This window comes from Gallinula chloropus (assembly GCF_964237585.1).
Source record: "Gallinula chloropus genome assembly, chromosome: 13".
NCBI classification, from domain to species: Eukaryota; Metazoa; Chordata; class Aves; order Gruiformes; family Rallidae; genus Gallinula; species Gallinula chloropus.
Genome location: NC_140098.1, coordinates 13,082,327 through 13,102,382, shown reverse-complemented (window position 1 = coordinate 13,102,382; position 20,056 = coordinate 13,082,327). Strand labels below are relative to the sequence as shown.

At 55.3% G+C, this 20,056-nt stretch overlaps 2 protein-coding genes across 2 annotated transcripts in view; one reads left to right on the top strand and one right to left on the bottom strand.

Moving 5' to 3' along the window:
* Positions 1-20,056, bottom strand: part of LOC311196741 (protein NDRG4-like) — a gene marked incomplete at both ends in the record, with an annotated part of 721,213 nt that overhangs the window by 79,391 nt on the left and 621,766 nt on the right.
* LOC311196466 (hydrocephalus-inducing protein homolog) overlaps positions 1-20,056 on the top strand; it is a gene marked incomplete at its 5' end in the record, with an annotated part of 68,543 nt that overhangs the window by 22,467 nt on the left and 26,020 nt on the right. The window contains 18 exons of the mRNA XM_084270038.1: positions 1,732-1,884; positions 3,039-3,277; positions 5,122-5,374; positions 6,123-6,266; positions 6,766-6,903; positions 7,629-7,942; positions 9,752-9,944; positions 11,203-11,355; positions 11,709-11,918; positions 12,607-12,744; positions 14,014-14,191; positions 14,665-14,795; positions 15,479-15,612; positions 16,009-16,145; positions 16,949-17,076; positions 17,193-17,384; positions 17,779-17,928; positions 19,618-19,857. Coding sequence (XP_084126164.1) covers positions 1,732-1,884; positions 3,039-3,277; positions 5,122-5,374; positions 6,123-6,266; positions 6,766-6,903; positions 7,629-7,942; positions 9,752-9,944; positions 11,203-11,355; positions 11,709-11,918; positions 12,607-12,744; positions 14,014-14,191; positions 14,665-14,795; positions 15,479-15,612; positions 16,009-16,145; positions 16,949-17,076; positions 17,193-17,384; positions 17,779-17,928; positions 19,618-19,857 — 3,225 coding nt within the window. The remainder of the gene's footprint in view (positions 1-1,731; positions 1,885-3,038; positions 3,278-5,121; positions 5,375-6,122; positions 6,267-6,765; positions 6,904-7,628; positions 7,943-9,751; positions 9,945-11,202; positions 11,356-11,708; positions 11,919-12,606; positions 12,745-14,013; positions 14,192-14,664; positions 14,796-15,478; positions 15,613-16,008; positions 16,146-16,948; positions 17,077-17,192; positions 17,385-17,778; positions 17,929-19,617; positions 19,858-20,056) is intronic.

The window sequence follows — 20,056 nt, the reverse complement described above, 5'->3', positions numbered from 1 at the left end:
TTTTCTTTCCCCCTTTATGAAGACAGCAGATGAAGAGTTTTGTTGGGCTTTTTAATAAGCCTTCTCCTTGGTGAGGATTCATTGTGTTAGTGCATGTTCCCTCGTTAAAACCAGCTAGCCTGAGCATCTTCCAGATGTTATTGTGTCCACCTCCAGAGGGCTCTGCCCTGCCTTTGCTGCTTCCACCCCACTGCCACGGGGAAGCCAAGGCAGCTGGTGAGACACAGCTCTTCCCTCCAGCTCCTTCTTCCTGGCAGCTCTGGGCAAGCATCAGCAAGACCTCAGCTTTCCCTACCTCCCTCCTCCTAGAGCGATGAAACATCTATCATCACACAGCTTCAGCTTCCCATTTTTGAGGTACCAGCCTTGGTACGTGGTTTGTTGGGGTTTTTTTGGCTCTTGCACAGTGCCCTGTTAAGAGACAAGCGTTTACAGACACTGCTCCTTCTGCCTGAACTGGACTAGTGATTCTGACAGCTGTCAGTGTCTTTTCCTCGAGTGGGCCATCGTTAAAGGTTTTCCATCAGGGAGGCTGTTTTCTCCTGTGGTTAAATCCCACTCCGTGCCCTCCGGTGAATCGCACAGCGATTGTCAGTGCTGGGAGTTCTGTGCGTTTGGGTTCTGTTGAAGGGTTGAGGTGTTCTTAGGAGCTGGGCTTGTTCAGCCTGGAGAAGAGAAGGCTTTGAGGGGACTTCATTGCAGCCTTCCTGTCCCTGAAGGGAGCAGAGGAACAGGAGGGAATCAGCTGTTCCAAAGGGCAGATACTGTCAGGACAAGGGGGATGGAGTGAAGCTGAAGGAGGGAAGGTTTAAATTAGATATTAGGGGGAAGTTTTTTAATGAGAGAGTGGTGAGGGGCTGGAACAGGCTGTCCAGAGAAGGGGTGGGTGCCCCATCCTTGGGGGTGTTCAAGGCCAGGTTGGATGGGGCCCTGGGCAACCTTATGTAGCTCCAGGCGTGGAGGTTGTTGGCCCTGCCTGTGGCAGGGTGTTGGAGCTCTCTGGTCCTTGAGGTCCCTTCCAATCCAGACTGTTCTATGATTCGGAACTGGTGAAGTCCAAGCAGAGGAGATGAAGTTCCCTGGTTTTTAGCGCTGTGAGAAGGTGTCTCAGCACAGGAACCCGTGTTCCTCCTCCTACCATGGTCTCTACAAGAAGAAAACTTGGAGGGTCTCAGACTCTGGAGAGAAAAACAATCCTGCTTGAGGGACAGAATGAATAATGAATCTCTTGTTCCTGTAGTACTGGTAGTGCACAGAGGCAGCACCGAGAGGCAGCCAATGGCCGTGATCTCTGCTGCCAAGAGCCTGCTTTGCTGGGGGCTCGCGCTAGTTTTCAGGGGGCAGCTTTGTGGGGGATGCGGAAGAAGTTACCAGCCAAGTACAGCTGTCTGGAAGTCATAGAGGACAGTTTGGGGCAAGATCCAGTGGGAAAAGGAGCAGGAGCAAGAAAAGGACAGGAGCAGGCATGGGGTGGAGGAAGGAGAGCTGAGCAAGGGGGAAAATCAAGTGTGGGGAGCTGATTTTCCTTATCCCCCAGTAACAGGGGCCTGTGGCTTCCTGATGGGATCACTGTAGATCCCACACTTGCTCCAGGCCTCCTGCATCGGTGTTACAAGACTGCAAACGTCCAACAGCCATAATCATCCCCCAGTCTAGGAGTGCCCTGAGAGCCATCTCTTCTTTAAACTTTCCCTTGTCTTTGTTTTTTTTAATCTTCCCTACCTGGAGCAGACCATCAGCTTGAAGGCCATTGGAGAGGGACCAGTTGTCCACGTGTATCCCAGCAAGATTGATTTTGGCAATATCCACGTTCTGGCAGACGCTTCCCGCACTCTCTACCTTTCCAACCAGAGTCTTATCCCTGCATCCTTCCGGGCAGAGGTGGTAAGTATCTGTGGGGATATTTCCCAACAGAAATGATGGCTCCATAGCAGCCTGGGACTTGATTTTTGTACGTGATGTTTCCATGTCGCTATCTGAGAGAGCAGCAAGGTATTCCACCGCAGCGCAGCAAGAGGAGCCCAGCACTGGGGGACCGCTCACTAAGGCAGGGAGTTTTCCTGGATGGTTGAGCAGAAATTGATCCTAGGTCCTTTTCACAAGTTCTGGCTTTACATTGTGGGAGGTGTTTTGCTCTGAGCTGTGTATTTGGAGCTCTGAGATGAAGAGAAGCCCGTAGCCTTTTTCTCCTGAAAGGAGCACGGGTTTCCTGACCATCTCCCTACTCTCTCTGTGTTTGTTTCAAGCTCCTCCTGGTGATGGAGACCATTGCTCTGCTGCCAGCTTGCTCCCTCTGAATGTGGTTTTAGGAGGACTGGGGGGTCTAGCACCCTGATCGCCCCATCTGTAAAGGGCAATCTGGGAAAAACGAGAGGAAAAGAGAGGAAGAGAGAGGAAGCTGGGGCCATGCCCACGGGGCACAGCTGGCAGGTTTCTTCCTGCTTGTTTCTTCACTGCCTCTCTGTAAACATTCAGAGCTGGATTTCCCAAAGCAGAGAGCGCCAGGACACTTCACTGCGGCTGATGATCAGTGGGAATGGAGTGCTTCAGTCCTGGGGGGGCTGTTGGGAAGCACTGCCCAACTCTTGGGGAAAGAAGACTTTGGGCACCAGGATTTTACTCAACCTGTTTGGCAGAGTTTATCCTTCAGGCTCTAGGCCAGATCCCCCGGCTACATAGCTGCTGCAGTGGGGTTTGAGCAGTCCTGGCCTCGAGCCTTTGTGCAAACCCGTCGGTGGGGAAGCCAGGAGAGATGCAGCTTGCCTTGGTGTGCTCTCCCAGGGGGAGGCTGGGGGGGAATAAAGCTTTTCCCGAGGATGAGCATCCCTTGGGCTGGGCAAAGCAGGGTTAAGGAAGTGGATCTGTTAAAGGAGGGTGCAATACAAGCTCCAGCGTAGTTGCTGTTTCCAGACGCTTGGATTTAGGGAAACGAAGCCTTTATGTATTTACCCTCATGTCTTTAGTCCTTTCTCCTGCACCCCAGCAGAGAGCAGGGTCCGTGGTGTCCGTGCTCACTTAGCGTCTGCCGTGTCTTACAGGCTGGCAAACGCTCGCGCTGCAGGATTGAGCCCAGTAAAGGAGTGATCCCTCCCGAGACCGACATGGCTGTGGCTGTCATAGCAAACTTGGATGACATCGAACAATTCAAGGACGAGGTGACCGTGTCCATAGAGAACAGCCACAGCTACAACGTCCTCATCCAGGCTTTTGGCATTGGCACTACCATCATCACGGACAAACCGCTTGCTCCAGAGCTCAACTTGGGCCCCCACTTCAGGTAAGTTATCTCTCTGCTCCGGGCTCTGCCGTGGGCCCAGCAAGGAGGAGTTCTGCTGAAATCCTTGGGGCTGGTTCTCCTCCAGCACTCCAAGTCCTGTCTCGGTGCCACTGAAGCCCCAGGAACTCCTTTAGAAATGTTTTCTGGGCGTTTTTCAAGTTGTTAGATTCCCTCAGAAAGCCACTGAGCCAGACACCAGTTGGGAAATCGTTCCCGACTTGCCCTGGGTTAGAATCCATGCATTTCCTTGCTTTATGGAGTAAAGATTTGGAAGAAAACAGCAGGTTCCAGAAGCCTCCAGCTGGGAAATGTGACGTTACAAGTAGAAACACAGTACACAGTACTTTTTGCAGTAGCATTGCTGTCTTCTTCACTGGCTGTGGAGTATCGTCTGGCAGCGGCAGAGAACCTTGGCAGTAGCTTGTTAGCAACTCCTTGACTAAATTACCAGTGCTGTTTGGTTTCCCTTCTGCCCAGAGAGGAGGAGTCTCTTCTGCAGAGGAGAAGTCTCCTGAGGTTGGGTGGGATAAAGGGAGAGGGTTAATGGCAAGAGCTTAGCTCAGAGAAGGGGATTGGTTTGATCCTACCGTGTGTGTCTGAACCTGGCAGGTTCTTGCAAACAGGGGAGGGAAATAAGGTTTTTCAAAGTGTTTGAGACCTCTTGGAGCATTCCTCGGAGAAGGAATCACCTTCTCCAGGTGCCTGTTCCTTTCCCTGGCCAAAGAGGGTCCCCAGTTCTCCCATACCCTAACCTTTGGTTAGAGCCAGCAGGTTAATCCTACCTTAAGCATTTAGAATAGATTTTAGGGGTGCAAATATGAACCCACAAGCCATCCACGTCAGTAGGGACACTTGTCCAGCATGTCCTGTGCTCCATGCGGCCACAACTCAGCTACGCAAGGCAGAGGACAAGGCTACCGAGTTTCGTGTCCTCTGCCCCCCTTCGCCTCCTGGCCTGCGGGTTGTGGAGCTGCTGGGCTGCAACTGGGTGAGCTGAGGTGGGACCAGGGAGCATGGCAGATGAGTTGGGCTTTCCCAGAGCTGCAGGTTCTGCTCCAAGCTTTCCCCCGCTGCTGTCGGCAGCATAAACCGTTTCCTGCCCAGCTCGGGCCCATTGTTGTTGAGCAGCCTGTGGCCAGGGCTGGTTTGTTCTCTGCTGTCGCTGCTGCGCTTGCCTTTCGCTGCATGCAGCAGACGTGGTTTGCAAGCTCATCCTCCATCCCTTGGACAGACACCAACTGTTGCAGGAGCTTCTTGTTTCCTGGCCATGCTCAGATTTATAGGGGGTAAAATAATTCCTGCAGCCTGGCCTGCAGTCAGCATTCCTTGATGTGAAGGACTCAATCTCCATGGAATATTAATCTGGCTTTCTATCGAGCTGGAGTTCTTCATCTCTTGTTGTTGCTCTGGTCCTTCAGCCGCTCCATCTGGTCTTGCTGCTGTGCTCGTGTCGGGGAAACATCACTTGATCCCACGTTCTCTCAGCACATCTGGCTTCCCACAATACAAAACCAGCTTCAGTGTTCAGCCCAAGGATGATACATTGGGGATGAGGAGTCGGGTGCTCCTGAAGGGATGGGAGAGACGAGGGGGAATAACTGAGATGCTGATGTCCTTGGTGAAGCTTTTCCTTGCTCTGCGCAAACAGACCGGCTGCTGGATGCTGATAAACTTAGGGGCAACCAGGGTCTGGCTCTTGGTGTAACTTTGAGCTGGGTCAGTGGTTTTGGAGGTGGATTTGTTGCTGGGTGGGTGGTCAGATAAGGCCAGCGGGGCACTGAAGCCAGGTGGGTGCTGGGAAGAGGCAGTTCCTGAGCCATTTTCCATCTCTGCTTCTCTTCTAGCCTGGATCCCTGTTGTTACCACTTCAAGATAACAAACGCAGGACGACGCATCCATCGGCTCTATTGGAGAACGGAAGGTTTCCCCCCATTTCCCCGTCGTGGTCGTCTCCCTGCCATCCAAACCAAGGGCAAAGGTTCCTCCAAGAACACCAGGCCTGCCAGTCCCGTGTTTAAGCTTCAACCCCTGACAATGGAGCTGATGCCAGGCCAGACGATGGAGATGACTCTGGAGGGCTCCTCCAGCACTCCTCAGGTGAAGTCCCCCACGGGTGCTGAGCTCCCCATCGCATCACCTCCACTGGGGCTTCTCCTGCAGCCCCTTGACTTCTCCCTGAGAAGATGAACAAGTGCTTTCAAGAAAATATCTCAACGCCCCGAGTGACCATGTCAGCACCAGTTGCGCTCCTTGCTGGCCACCATCAGTTCCCAAGGGGTTTTTTTGGGGTGTTTCTATAGCTACCATCAAGCCAAGTTGCCCATAGCAAAATAGGGGCTGAAGGAACAGGGGCAAACGGTGGGTTACAGGGAAGGAAGGGCAGAGAAAATAAGTTAGGCTTAGCCTAGGAGCAGAGGCAGGGAGTGGATTGAGAAACGGCGAGGTAATTTCTCTGGGGGAAGCAGGGAGTAAAACCAATGTCCTGGGAAGGGAGGGGAGCGTCTGGGAGCAGCGTTACTTTCCCTCTGCAGACAAACATGGGCAGAGGGCTTGCTTAGAGCCCAGTCCTGGAGGAGAAAAACGAGCAGCCGGAATGGTGGGAGTGATGTTCTCCATGGGGGAAGCTGCTCCCAGGGGTCATTAGAATTGACAGTTCCACTTGTATCAGTATTCCCATAACAGCTCACCCCAGTGTAATAGTTGTGGAGGGTTGATGGCCAAGATCCCATGGCATGGGTTTATCCAGGCTATCAAATTCCTTCTGTGTCCACGGCTTGCAAATTCCATTGTGTTTTCTGGGCTCCCTGCTGGCACTTGGTGGGTGACGTGTGACTCTTGCCCACAGGTAGTGAAGGAGCGGCTGGTGTGTCATGCCATCGTGGGGAACCAGTTTGGGAAGACACAGATAATGCAAGTGGATGTCACGTGCGAGTTCATTGCTCCCATCCTGCAAGTGTCGCCCAGAGCAATGTCTTTCCGGGTGGAGAAGGTAGGTCTCTGGGTTGGGTCCTGGTGTTTAGTAGCATGGCTGAGGACTGAAAGCCCACGGAGGGGTGTGATGGCCTTCAGGGAAGGAAGTTAAACATCTTCTCCAAGTCCTCAGGGCTTTGCCATTGGTTTGAGCAGGACCAAGCTATTGCCATCAACACTGAGATCATTATTTCCCCCCTGTGGGGTTGGGGACCATCTCTCCAGCTCTATTTTGCCTTTCTTGAGCTGGAGGCAAAATAGAGCTGCTGAGCCCATGGCCAGGTGTGTGGGACCCACAAGAACAGCATGGGCCTCACACAGCCATCCTCCTGTGTTGGGACTGGGGCGGGAGAGCAGGGTGCTGTGGCCGAGCGATGCCAAACGCCCTCCTCACCCCCCCAAACCCCCCCATGAGGCACCCTGTGAGCAAAGCGACCGTGTTTTTAGAGGTGGGACTGCTTAACTTCACCGGAGGGCGGTGACTCACCCCCCTCCCTGTTTTTTCCCCTTGTCTTTAGCAACCCAGTGATGTCCTGAGCCTTCAATACAAGCCTCTCTCTTTAAAAAACACCTCCTCCCTGCCGCTCAGCATCGTCCTGACGGTAGAGCAACCCTTCTGGGTCTGCAGTGCGTCCCAGCAGCCCCTGCCAGACCAGGTGAGCAGCCCCAGACCTTCCCGCTAGTGGGGTTTGAAGAGGGAGGGGGGTGGGGGTGCGTTTCTGTTGGGAAGCCCTCTGGGAGAGGTGGTTATTCCTTTGAATTGGCAGTCAGTTGGCCTGAACAGCATCAGGTTTGAAAAGGAGAGAAAAGACCAGCTCAATTGGGGAAATACCTCCTGGCTCTAAGACAACTAGGAGCAGGCAACTAGGTGTGGGCCAACCGTGTGGTGAAGGTGTCTCTTGGAAGCCCTCCTTGGGTGACCTGAAGAGCTGCTTGCTCTCTTTGAGGGCAGCTCTGCCCTTGGGAAGGCCAAGGCGCTTGTCATCTGCGCTGCTGGTGGTGGGAGGTGTCAAACATGGGCTCTGCTAGAGACGTGTTGGAAGCACGGCTACCGCTGCCATGCAGGTGATCAGCCCTCTCCAGGCTGAGGGCACAGTGCCCTAGGGCTCATGTTGAGTGTGAAGACAAAGGGGTTCCTCTAGAGTCAGGGCACGCCAGGATTTATTTCCCTCTTGCATTATGGGTGCAGAGCACAAGGGGGTGAGCCTGAGAGTCTCAGAGAAGAAAGTTGTGCTGCATGGTTGGGGGCATGTTGTAAAGAAAACAAAGGCTGAAGCAAGAAGCCCACGTTGGGGTTGCACTTTGAACACTGAGGTGTTTTGTGCCACCAGACCTTGGGACTTCATCATACCGGTGGTTAATACTCTTCATCTTCTTGCAGCCCGTGAAGCTGGGGATTGGGAAGGAACTTAATCTATCCATTGGGTTTAACCCTGCTTATGAAGAGGGTTGGAATAGCTGGGAAGCAGAGAGAACCGTGAAGATACAGTTTCTTGAACACCCTCATGAAGAGCAAGTCACCGTTCGGGGAGAAGTCTTCTTCCCGAATCTCCGTTTCCAGACCACAACCTTGGACTTTGGCTGTGTCTTGAATGACACTGAACATGAGCGCCACTTCCGGATGACCAACTGCAGCCCGCTGCCCGTCCAGTACCAGTGGCTGTTCCTGGTGGACGACTCCACAAGCCACCTGAGGTACGTGCACCTCTCCTTGAAGCTCTTCGTCCGCTGTCCCGTTTGTCCTTTGCAAAGCCTGAGATGGTTTGTGTAGCATCTGACAAATCCCTTTCACTTTCCCTTGTGGAAAAAGCACCTCCCAACTTCAGGCAGGGAAGGTGCCCAGGGAGTGGGGCTTCTCCACAGCTTGAGGTGGGGATTTCCATGGCTCGAGGCAAACGCCACCTTGAACTGAGTTCTCGTGTTCTGCTGGCCATGGCATTCACACAGCGGCTGTTGCGTGTGTCTCGGCCCTCGTTGTGTGGCGTGTGTTCCGGCGCTCGTTGTGTGTTCCGGCGGGTTCTGCTGTGGCTTTGGGTGCAGCCGTAGGTGTCAGTAGGAGGACTTGTCCCAACGTCCCTGGGCACCAGGGCCACCCAGTGCTGGCCTGTGCTTTCCAAGCCCAAGAGCAATCTCTCAGTTGTGCTGTAGCGCATCTCTAAAGGCGTTTTCGAGCGGTTCTTCCCGCTGTGGCCTCTCTTGCATAGGTCAGAAGTTGACTCCGGGCACTTTGAATTCCAGCAGCCAATGGTTTTTCCATACCGCCCCGGGAAACGGAGCGAAGTTACCCATTGAGGGGCAGCTCTTCCGAGTCCTAGAACAATTGGCTTTGCTGGACGCAAGCCCGCAGGTGCTGGTTCTTCCAGCAGATGCCGAGTCACCCAGCTCTGCTGCCTTGAGGGTCCTGAGTGTCCTTCTGGCAGGATCCTCTGCTCCAAAGGGTTTGGCATTGCCCCTTTGCTGGCTCTTTAGCGCTGCGGCCATTAGGACAGCTCCCTTTTCTGCTCCGCATGTTAATTAAGCGGTAATGTGCTCTCTCAGGGTCCCTCAGGAGACACCATGTGATCCTTGTGGCAGAGCTGGAAATGAAGACGGTCTCCAAGCTATTAACACCTCACATTGCTCATTAAGAGCCCGGCAGAAGGGCAGCATGTCAGATCTATTTTTCTGGTCCACGTTAAGCACTGTTGGTATTGTAAATTATCAGATGAAACTAACTGGGTCTGACATGGAGGGAATCAACCGTCAGGGCTGGTGACGGTGAGATGGACAGAATGGTGGCCAGACCGGTGTGTGGCTGGAGAGTTTCCAGGCGCTTCCGGTGCGTGTGCCCCATTGGCACAGGCACCTCCCTTCTCACCCAGAAGAAGTCAGGCTGCCCGAAGGCAGCTGAGGTACCTGGGTGCCCCGTGCGGTGCTGGGCTCTGTCCAGTTGAGGCACAGCAGGCTGGAGGCTCCAACCCATCCCAGCCCCAGCTCCATTCCAGCTCTGGCTCCATCCTGCCTTGTTACACGTAGAGAAAGCTGCCAGCATCGCTGCTTGCTCATGCCGACCCGCGGCTGTGGGTCACTCTTGGGGAGATGTTCTGCATCAGTGTCTGGCTGAGCCACAGAACTTCTCGCCGTGGCTCTGCAGGTGGGGAAGGCACGGTCTGGGGTGGCAGGTGCTTTTGGGAGGGTGCTGCTGGGTCTGTACAGCCCATAGCTGCCTGGCTCTGTCCCTTTGCGCCGCGGTCTGTGCTTGCTGCAGGGTTCGTGTGTGTCTCCCTCTGCTGCCATGCTCCCCACCCCGGTGAGGTGTTCATCCCTGTCCCCTTCTGCTGCTCCTTGCACCCGGCTGCCGGCACCGCCGCTATACCAGCATCCTCCCCAAGCACTGACCTGCTCTGTCCTGCTTATGGAGCTGCTGAGCTCCCACCGCAGGGCTGCATCCTGCCGAGGAGCTGCTCCTGCTGCCTTCCCTCCTTCCCACTGCAGCTCCACGATCAAAGCTTTGTTGTTTTCCAGGTTAACTCCTCCAACACCAAAATATTTCACAAAAGCCAAACCACCAAAGGAGGAGGGAGCTCAGCTGGAGTGCCCAGTGCCTTCAGAGAGCATCCTCGGGGATGGGAGTGTGGAGGAACTATTTGAAGCCCTGTCAGCGGTGGGGGATTCTGTCCCACAGCCACCAGATGCAAATGACACCCTGGAAACAGAGGTAGGTGTTTTTCTACACCTCTCACCAGCGTTGCCTCCCCCAGCTTACTGCAGAAGGCCCGTGCTCATGCCAGCCTTCCTTCTGCTGCCTGGAGAGCGGGCTTGGCAGCAGGGCCAGCGGCTGGACGCGGGCCTGTGGGGAGGGAGAAGTTGGAATCCCAGAAGGCTTTGGGTTGGAAGGGTCTGTAAAGATCAAATCCCACCCCCTGTCATGGGCTGGGACACCCTTGGTAGCCCAGGCTGCCCAAAGCCCCTTCCAACCTGGCCTTGAACCCTGCCAGGGATGGGGCTTCCACAGCCCCTTGGGCACCCTGTGCCAAGGCCTCACCACCCTCAGCACGCACGCACATGTAACCTCTGTGGGACACCACAGGCCTAGGAAAGTGCTGTCAGCATCTTTGGGAACACGTGCTTGGTGAAGCTTTGCTGGGTTTGGAAACGTAGAGACCACAAAAAGCATCAAAAGATGAGAAGACTCTGCCCTCCCCAGTACCTTATCTCCTGGGGAGATGCCCCATAAATCTTTTTAGTAGATTCTGCTGAGGCCAAGGCCGTAGCACAAAGCATGTCTTCACCTCTTGAACTTCCAGAGCAACCACAAAGCCCTCATCTATAAACAGGGGGTCAGAAGCCCAGGGCCAAGGTTCCTTTTGGACAGTGGCACCTCTGAGGTTAAACACCAGCTCCTCACTGCTGGAAGACAGGAAACCATCTTGGCTGCCTTCTTCAGGAAGGTGCCTGTGGAGAAGAGTGTCCCAGCTGAGCTCCTCAGCTGATGAGTGCAGGAGATGAAACTAAGCACCACCCAGAACAGGAGAGTTGCGCCGAGCGCTTCCCAAGTCCTTATTTTCCTGTTGGTGGAGTTTTGCTTGCAGCTGTACTCCTGGTTTGTCACAGAGAACCTGCCCTGTCCCAGGCATCAGGCTTCTGGCATGTTCCTCGGGCAGCAGCGAGCAGGCCCAGGCTGGCACCAGGCTGCACAATGGAACCCTTGGGGGTCTCTGCCGGCCCCGAGCACCTGGTGTACCCAGCTTCCTCCTGCAAACTGGCGTGTAGGATGTACAGTTGGAGCCCGTGTCTCATCTGCGGGTGGGCTTGGACCCATGCTCAAGCATTGGCAGGGACATACCTGTACTTGGCTTGCACCCAGGTCCCATCTCAGCTGCTTCCTGGTTTCATGAGGTGGTAGAGCCACGAGCGGAGTGGTCTGGCTCAGCCCCACCTGCTGCTTACTGCAGCCCATGGCACTTGTTTTCCAGCCTCTACCAGAGGGTGCTGCGGAGCCAGAGGGTGCTGCGGAGGCAGTGGGTGCTGCGGAGGCAAACAGCACTGTGGAGACTCAGAGCTCTGCGACCATCAGGCAGCTGATGTCATTTGTCAGTCTGGAGCTCCCCACCATTGAGGTGGACGAGGTGAGTGGGAACCTGTCTCGCTTCCGTGGTCACACTGGTGGCCCTAAGGACGTGTGCTGGTGTTCCTCTGGAGGCAGTGAGAGGCCCGTTCTGCAGCAGAGAGAGCTTCTGGCTGCCAAGAGACCTCCCAAATTACTCTAACGTGGAGTATTAATTAACGCATTCATTACTGAGTATGGGAGAAGATTTTTCCCATGGTCCTTCCACTGGCAAGCGGGGTGGCTGCAGGATGAGACTGGGTTTGAGGAAGAGGCCCTCCAGCCATGTCTGTCCTTTGCTCCAAGCTGTGGCTCTCTCCTCTCCTGCACCCATTTCCACACCTGATGTCTCAGTGTCTCTTCCCCTTCCTCCAGGTTTTCCACATCCTGCCGCTGTACGGCGTGCTGCAGCCGGGCGAGAGCGAGCGGGTCAGGGTCACCTTCTTTGGCCATGCAAACATCATTGCCCGTGTCACGGCGCTGTGCCGCGTGGAGGGAGGCCCGACCTACGAGGTTGCGCTGCGTGGGGAGGCCTCGCTCATCCACTACCTCCTGGACAGCACGGAGATGGACTGCGGGCTGCAGGTACCACGCGTTTCTCTTGGCAGGAATCCTTGAGACCATCCCTGGCAGGTGGCTGCCCACTGAGGTCCAGGACTCTCACTGGTTTGGAGGTGCAGCTTTGGGGTGCCAGGTCCTGTGTCCAAGCTGGTTTTAATGGTCATCTCCATTCCCCTTCCTGAAGCTGGGAATCCCTCCTCTTCAATGAACTCTGGCTCCCAGGGCAGGCGGTGATCTCCAGGGAGATGTGCCCTGAGACATCCATCTGCAGATCCGCTCCCAGATCCTGGGGTCCAAGGAGACGGTCTCTTTCAGTGCTCTCCATGGAGCAACAAAAGGAACCAGGAACAATGTTACCATGGGCTGGAAGGGACCTTAGAGGTCATCTTGTCCACCTTCACTGAGCAGGGCCATCTTCGACTAGGTCAGGTTGCTCAGAGTCTCATTCACCCTGACCAGATGTTTCCAGCAGTGGGGCATCCCCCAGTTTATTACTGACCTTTTTGTGGTGGTTCCTGCACCTCTGCGCGCTGCCATAAATATCTGCGTGGGTTCCTCAGGTTGGCCTGGGAGAGTCAGGTGCCCGTCCCTCCTCTTCCTCTGCCTCTCTCCTGCATTGTGTCCATCGGCTCTCATCCCAGTGTCAGCAGGAGCAGATTGCCAACATCCAGATGTGTGTCCTCAGTTTCCCGCCCCTCTGTCTTCTCTCCAGCTGTTTACCGAAGTCAATAAATCAGAGGTCACCCTGCGGAACAGCGGGAAGATGGGATTCACCTACATGGTGCTGAGCCCCAGCACGGCCACCGCGGACAGTCCTCAGCCTGGCGTGCCCCTGGTCCTGCCCAGCACTGTGAGTAGCACGAGGGGTTGACGCTGGCTCCACATCAGGCTGCCCAGGAGGGGGTTATAGGGGAGGAACAAAACGTTGGGCAAGCAGAGTCCTAATTGTACCGGGTGAAGTTGTGCTGGTACCGGCACTGGAGCGGGATGGTGCAAGGTCTCCTGAGCGTCTCCTTCCCCTCAGGGTTGGGTGGTGGGACGGGACTTCCTCCAGGTCTCTGCCTGCCTCCTGTCAGCACTAAGGACATAAATAGTCCCTCTCTTGGGCACGCAGCTCCTGTGTCGGAACTCGCGCCGGCCCCTCGCTCCTCCAGCTCATAGCATCCCCTGTCCCAGTTCTGCCTGGATCCCTCAGCTGAAGCAGCATTCCTATCCATGTCCCTCCTGGGAATGGGAAGAGGAGGCCAAATGGCTCTCACATGTCCTCGTGCTGGTCTCCTGCGAGGGGTGACACTGCTCCAGAGGACGCGGCTCTGCTTGGCCCTGGGCAGTTGCTGCTGTGCCAGCAGCTTGGCAGGAGTTGCTTTTGCAGAGGCCATGTTGGGAGCTGGAGTCCAGGGCTCCGGGGACCAAGAGGCAGGATGTGTCCTGCTCAGCAGCTTCTCCCTGCGGCGTGGGGGGGAGCAAGGAGCTGAAGGTCCAGCCCAGTGAGCTGAGAAGAGCTGTGGCTGTGCCCTGTCCCCTGAGCAGTGTTGCCACCTGTTTGTATTGGCTCTCAACCTGGTTGGCATGAGCCCAACTCCAGGCTCAGACAGCTCTTCTCTAGGAGCCCATTGAGGAGGGGATTTGTGGGGAACCCCTTCATCCCTGGACCTCATCCGAGCCTCTGCCTCTGCTTTTCCAGGGGTGTAAGTTTGCAGGTCACTGTGAGTCTAGATAGTGCCATGCACCCTTGGTGTAACCACCCAGGCAGGAGCTGTTGGTTGGGCTCATGAGTAAGAGGTCAGGCTCTTGGACACCAGCCTGGGAGCCACTGCAGTGCCATGACAGGAGCTGCTGGCCCTGCTGAGAGTTTGGGCACGCCGCTCCTCCTCCACAGCAGCTGGCAGAAGGGCTTTTCTTTGCTGCTTGGGTCTGGCAGAGGGTGGGCAGTGTTGGCAGGAGGACAAACCACAGCCCGGTGTAGGAGACTTGAGCTTTTGGGTGCAGGGAAGCTGGAAGGCGATGTGTTGTGTGAGAACCTGCAACGTGCCTTCTCATCTCAGTGTAACGGTGGTCTGAGCCACCCCTCCGCCAAGCCCTCTAGTTGAATTCCCCTCCTCTTCTTCCACACCTCCAGGGTTACATTGGACCTGGCAGAGAGCAAGTGCTCACTGTCTATCACCTGCCGGGAGTGCCTGGAGTCTTCTGCAGGACCTTCCAGATCCAAGTGGGTCACCTGGAGCCAGAAGAGATCACCTTGAAAGGAGAGGGGACTTTTCCCAGGATTTATTTGGACCTTCCTAGGAGAATCAAGGGTGAGCACTGTCTGACTGCTCCTCGGGGAGGTCCCGTGGGGGTCTTTTTCTGCCCCCCTGTGTCGTCATGCTCATAGGGCAGCTCACACCCACCTCCACCAAGGCTGGAGGTTTCAGGGCTGTTGTTCTTCTGGTTGCTTTCAAGAAGCACATGGGCTTTGCTCCAGAGAGCCATCCTGGCCAGTGTCATCTGTTGGTGGCCTGGATAAAGAGGACAGCTAGAAAGCAGTGTTGGGAAAGCTGTAACGTGGGCTGGCAGGGATTTGGGCAGGGGTGGGGGGGGGTGAGATGCTCCCATGTGTGGAGGAAGATGGGTGGGAGAGAACATAGAAGAAAAGCAGCATCCTCTTTCCATGAGTTGCTGGAGGAATGTGTTTGTGGGAAGGGCCAATGCTGGGGGTGTGGAGCTTCCCAGCTTTAATGGGGATGCCACTGTGCCCATGCTTCTATTTGTGACTGTTTTCTTCCTTCAGGAAACAAAAACTATGAGCAGATCCTCAAAGAGGCAAAAGCAAGGCTAGGACGAGACATCCAGAGAGACGACGCGGTGGTTGTCGGGGAGACCACAGCCACAGAGCCACCCATGGACGACTCTGGCATTGTGGTGAGACTGGCTGCTGCCCTGTTGGCAGGGGCCACCCTCTCCCTGTGTCACTTGTCCCCCTTGCACGCTTCAGCTGGCTCCCCTGGGCTGGCCACAAACATGGGGCTCCACTGGTAGTGGTCCTTCCCGTGGGTGCCTGAGCTTCCTGAGTGCCCGAGGGGGAGGTCCTGAAGACTGGGCTCAAGTGACTGAGATGTGTCTCCAAGAGCTCTCAGCGCTGACCTGGTTCCCTCATGGAGAGAGCTTTTGTCTGAGCTGCGCTGGCAGCAGCTGGGGGCAGGCAGATACTTGGAGCTCTGGAAGATCCTTGACTTGTTTGGTCAGATCAGCTTGTATAAAGGTGGCTGAGCAGGCAAAGGTGCTGGAGTTCATCTCCCTTCAGAAATGGTCCTGGCAGACTGAGCAGCTGGGCAGAAGGACCTCGTCATAGACTCTGTTGGGTTGGCAGGGACATCCAAAGGCCATCTACCCCCTGCAGCGAGTAGGGACACCTTTAAGTAGATCAGGTTGCTCAGAGCTTCATCCTTGCATGTCTTCAGGGATGGAGCCTCCACCACTTCTGTGGGCAACCTGTGCCAGGGTCTCACCACCCTCAGAGTGAAGGACTTGTTCCTGCTTCTTACCAAGAGCAGGGTGGGATTAACTTCCCTTTGCTAACCAGCCACTGTCTTTGTTTTCCTCAGCTGGACGTTCGTCTGCAGATGGAGATGGAGAACATTCTGATAGAGCAGCACGCCCTGGAGCAGCAGCAAACTCTCTCCTCCGGTTCCCCGGAGGACGCTGCCTTTGACCAGCATGCTCGTCGGAGGCTTCTCAAGTTAGTAGGGCCCCTGTGCCCTGATGGTAGCGCACAGTGGTGCGCCCCTGCTCCTGGGAGCTCCTTGTTTCTGGGAATAGCTGGGGACTTGAGAAGGGGGTTGATCCTGACAGTTTGGACGTGCTACCAGTGAGCAGCCTGAGGACTTTTTTCCAGTGGCTTTTCACAGCAGAGGAGTTGTGCCCAGTGTCTGTTTTAAACTCATTTTATTCTAAGAACCTGTTAGTAGCTGATAAAACCTTGGACCTGGGTGCCCTGTGACATACCGAAGTCTTCTTAGCAGAAGATAAGACCTTGGGCTTCATGGGCTGGAGTTTCTCCAGCAGTGACTACAGAAGCACCCACTTTGTTTGCATCCTCCTCCACCTTAAGGACTCTCCTTGCTTCTCCTTCCAGAGTGGAGCTGCCCGAGTACGTCCTGGACTTCGGCCACGTCATTCTTGGTGACATCCACACACACGTCGTGAAGATCACCAACCCTGGGCAGCTCCCCGTGTCCTTCTGCGCTGACGGACGGGCTCTGTGTGGCACTGGTAACCCATGCTGGAGGGACTTCCTGTGGGCTTGAAGGACCTGTCTCTGACAGATATGCTGGGGCCACGGGGAAGGGTTTTGAGTGCTCTTTTGCATCGTTTTCTCTTCCTTCCCCCCCTGCTCGGTGCTCTGCAGCCAGAACTCTCCTGGCCCGCAGTGTCCAGCCACCTGGGCTGTCCTGACGCTTCATTGCGGGGGCTCTGTGGGCTGATCACCATGGTGACCTCTCAGCATCTTCTGCTCTTGGCTACCAGGAGCATCTCCTGAGTGTCTTTGTGTGCTCCATGAGCTTGTGTTGGGAGCAGACAAGACCCTTGGTGGTTTGGAAGCGCTTTGTTTAGAGTTTGTAATGACACAGTGCTGCTTTAGCCTCTATTGAGACAACAGCCTGTGCGGTCAAAACAGGCTTTCAAAACAGGTCCTTGAGGACCATCAGATGGTGACTTGCTGCGTCTGAAGGGTGGTCAGGTGTCTCCTCTAAATTGTCTTCCAAGCAGCACCACAGCACAGGGGAATCTTCCCTGGAACTTCTTTGGAGAGGTCTGCGCGTCCTTCCTGGAAGCCTGGTGAAGGAATTGCTGGTGCTCCTCAGCTGATGGGTTTCTGTTTTACCCTGCGGGTCTTGAATTCAGGCTGTGAAATTCCTTTCTGTTTGAGCGGTGACAAGAGAGAAGGAGTGGCAGTCTTCTCTGGAGACACAAAGGGTCCTTCTGCCTGACAGTCCTGTGGACACCCATACGGTCTGAACGTACTTGTTCACGTTGCTGGCGTATCTCAGCTGCTTTATTTTCACCCATTCAAGGTTTTAGTGTGGACCTGGGCCGCGTGAACAACCTGCCCTTCTGCGAGACAGAGACGTTTGAAGTGCGCTTTGACCCACAGAGTGCCAACCTGCCGGTGGGAGAAGTGAATGTTGTCCTGCCCATCAAGGTACTGTATCCTTCCTCACCTCCCTGTGCCAGCACGGCCTTTTGAGGCAGCTGTCAGGTTGGGGGCAGCAGCAGATGTTGCCTGGACCTTCAGCTGGATGCTCTGTCCCTCACTAGGCAGAAGAAGGCCCCACATTTCCCATCCGCCTCTGTGCCAGTGTGGCTGTGCCATCCCTCTGCATCTCCAGGGACAGACTGGAGTTTGCTGCTGTCCAATGTGGACAGTGTCAGGAGGAAACCATCCAGCTCCACAACCAACTCCAGGTCCCCTGTAAATGGTCCATCACTGTGAATGAGCCCGTTGTGAAGGTGAGGCAGGGACGATGCGTGACACGTAACTTCTCGGTTGGGTTTTCTGTGCCTCTCGTGCCTTTTCTGCCACTGTGGGTGCCTCACCGCATGGGGACAGCTCGTGGGAGGGAGATTGGAGGGTATGGAGCAAGGCTGGTTCACCTGGACTTGTTGAGCAGCTGATGCTTCGCTTCTCTGCCACCTTCACCCATTCGTCCTCCTCCAAGGGCGGTGCCTACCCGTCTGCCTGCCCTGCCCACAAGTTTTCCCTCCAGTTCTAGGCTGTAGTGGCCACATCTGGTCTGGATGTGGGTGCTCTTGGCGCCGTGACGGTGTTTCAGAGCACTGTGGGAATTTGAGGGTCTGTCCTCACAGACCAAAGAGACCTCACAAGGTTCCTTCCTGTGCCCAGGTGGACAAGTATTTGCCACTATACGTTAAACAAAAGCTGCTTCGGCAGAGGAAGAAGCAGCGCTGTGTCTTCGAGGTGCTGCCCTCGGCTGGGACCCTGACTCCTGGACAGCGCTACAACATGCGAGTCAGGTTTACACCCACGGAAGAGGTGAGATGGGTGGGCGTCACGCCCAGATGCAAGGCCATGTGGCAATGGGAGGCCAGTGTGGGGAGGGGGAGATGAGGTCTGCCTCCATATGGAGCTTTCTGCAAGCCCCATACCCACCGTGCCTCAGTTTCCCCCCCCCCCCCCCCCAGTCCCCTCCTTGGAGAGGTGCTTTGACATCCCTACAGGGGACCGTGCATGGAGAGCATCAGGGCATTGCGGTGTGGCTCCTTCTCAGTGTATGGGTGGGCAAAACCCACCCGTCTCCCCTCATTCCCTCTCCACGGGGGCCTGTTTGCAGGCATGGGGAGAACCCCAGTGCGCTCGTGGGGGATGAACCCTGCAAGGGCTGATCTCAGCTAATCCCACTGCTGGTGAAGCCATGAAAAGCCGGGATCAGAACTCCCCAGCCTTGGTGCTGATGAAGCAGACACCATTTATCACAGCGCTGGGCACACCAGGCATCGCTGCTCCGGATGTGTGCGCTGGTTAAAGCCACATCTCTCCTACTGATACAGATTAACACATACATATTCATTAGAGTTTCTAAGAAAAGGCAGGGGTATGCAAATTACCTCCAGGAAGTACTTTACATTAATCCCTCCCAGATAGACCATGCTCAGTGACACTCAGGGGGCCTTCTGGTGGGCGTCAGGGATGAAGGCTGGATGTCTTCCTCTCAGCCCATGCTCTTTGCAGTTTTCTCCATAGCCTCAAAACCCCATCCCTGCCCAAACAAGTTAGGAACCCTTTAGCTGAAAACAAGATCTACTCTAGCTCTTATATAGTCATTGGTCTCATTATTAATGACTCCCCCACCTTCACTTCTTTATCTTCAAGGCTGTTCCACTGTTGGGGTAAATTTTGTAGCTGCTCTCATGAACCAGCTCCCACAGCTACAGCCACATTCTACTGGAATCCCAAACAAATCTGTCCTCAAAAACATGCAAACTCTCCTTATATTTACATTTTATTAATTAATTGTCTGTTAAACTATACCTATATCCATCCCCTCAGCATTATTCCATGTCACTGAATCACTGGTACCAGCAAGCAGCCCCAGCCCAGGCCCCTTCCCGGGCTTAGCGGGGCTGTCACCTGTCATGGTTCGCCGCCCGTGGTCCCTGCGGTGCCGGCACATTCCAGGCAAACTGGGAATCCGCTTCAATGGTGGAGCGTTCCCAAAGGCGGTTTGAACGTGGCCACTTTGACTTGGAAACTGGTGGCTTATGGACACGAGAGCTCTGGCTTCCAGTCCAGTTGCTGGCCAAAGGCCGAGTGGAGATGACACCCCTGGTTGCGAGCGGTCGGGAGCTCCTCGCCCCTCTGATGGAGCGATACAGAGCGGATGTTTGCCTGCGGTGGCAGTGCCAGGACTGCCCGGGCAGTGTAACCCTGAAGGAGGAGGAGAAGCAGTCCCTGAGCCCACCCATAGGGACCTTTACAAGCGCTGCTGAAACCCCCATCAGTCCATTTAAATCCATGGGATACCCGGTTCCACCCAACGCCAGGAACCATCCCGGTTCCTTGGAGCCAGCGTGCCAGGGCCCCAAGCCCCTGCTGCACATCAATAGCCACTTCCCGTTCCCCCAGCGGTACTAGTGACATCCCAGACCTTGGGGCAAGGGATGACTCTGAGGCTCTGTCCCCTGGGACTTTGTGGAGAACCTTTCTGCACCTCTCTGTTTTCAGAAGTCCTACAGAAGCGAGCTGAAGATTAACATCTGCCAGAGCACCCAGCACCTCCAGCTGCAGGTGTCAGGGCGTGGGCTGGAGCCACGGCTGGAATTCAGCCCCCCAGTACTGGAGATGGGACCATTGCTGCCATTCAGTCCTGGAGTGGGGGAGATGGTGGTGGTGAAGAACCCATGTGACTTCCCCATCGAGTTTTACTCATTGGAGTTCGACCAGCAGTACCTTATGGAGGAGCAGGTGAGAGGGAAGCTCTGGTCCCCATGGGCACGTTCACATAGTTTGGCAGTGCTCCAGCATTCCCAGGTTTGTGCAGGGGAGATGGAAGCAGTGTCCAGGACAAAGCCTGGTGGCATTTTGGATTTAGCCAGCTCTGCTGGAGGGCTGCGGAGGGGCTTGGTGTGGTGTTGGGAGGAAGGAATGAGGGAGAAGATAGGTT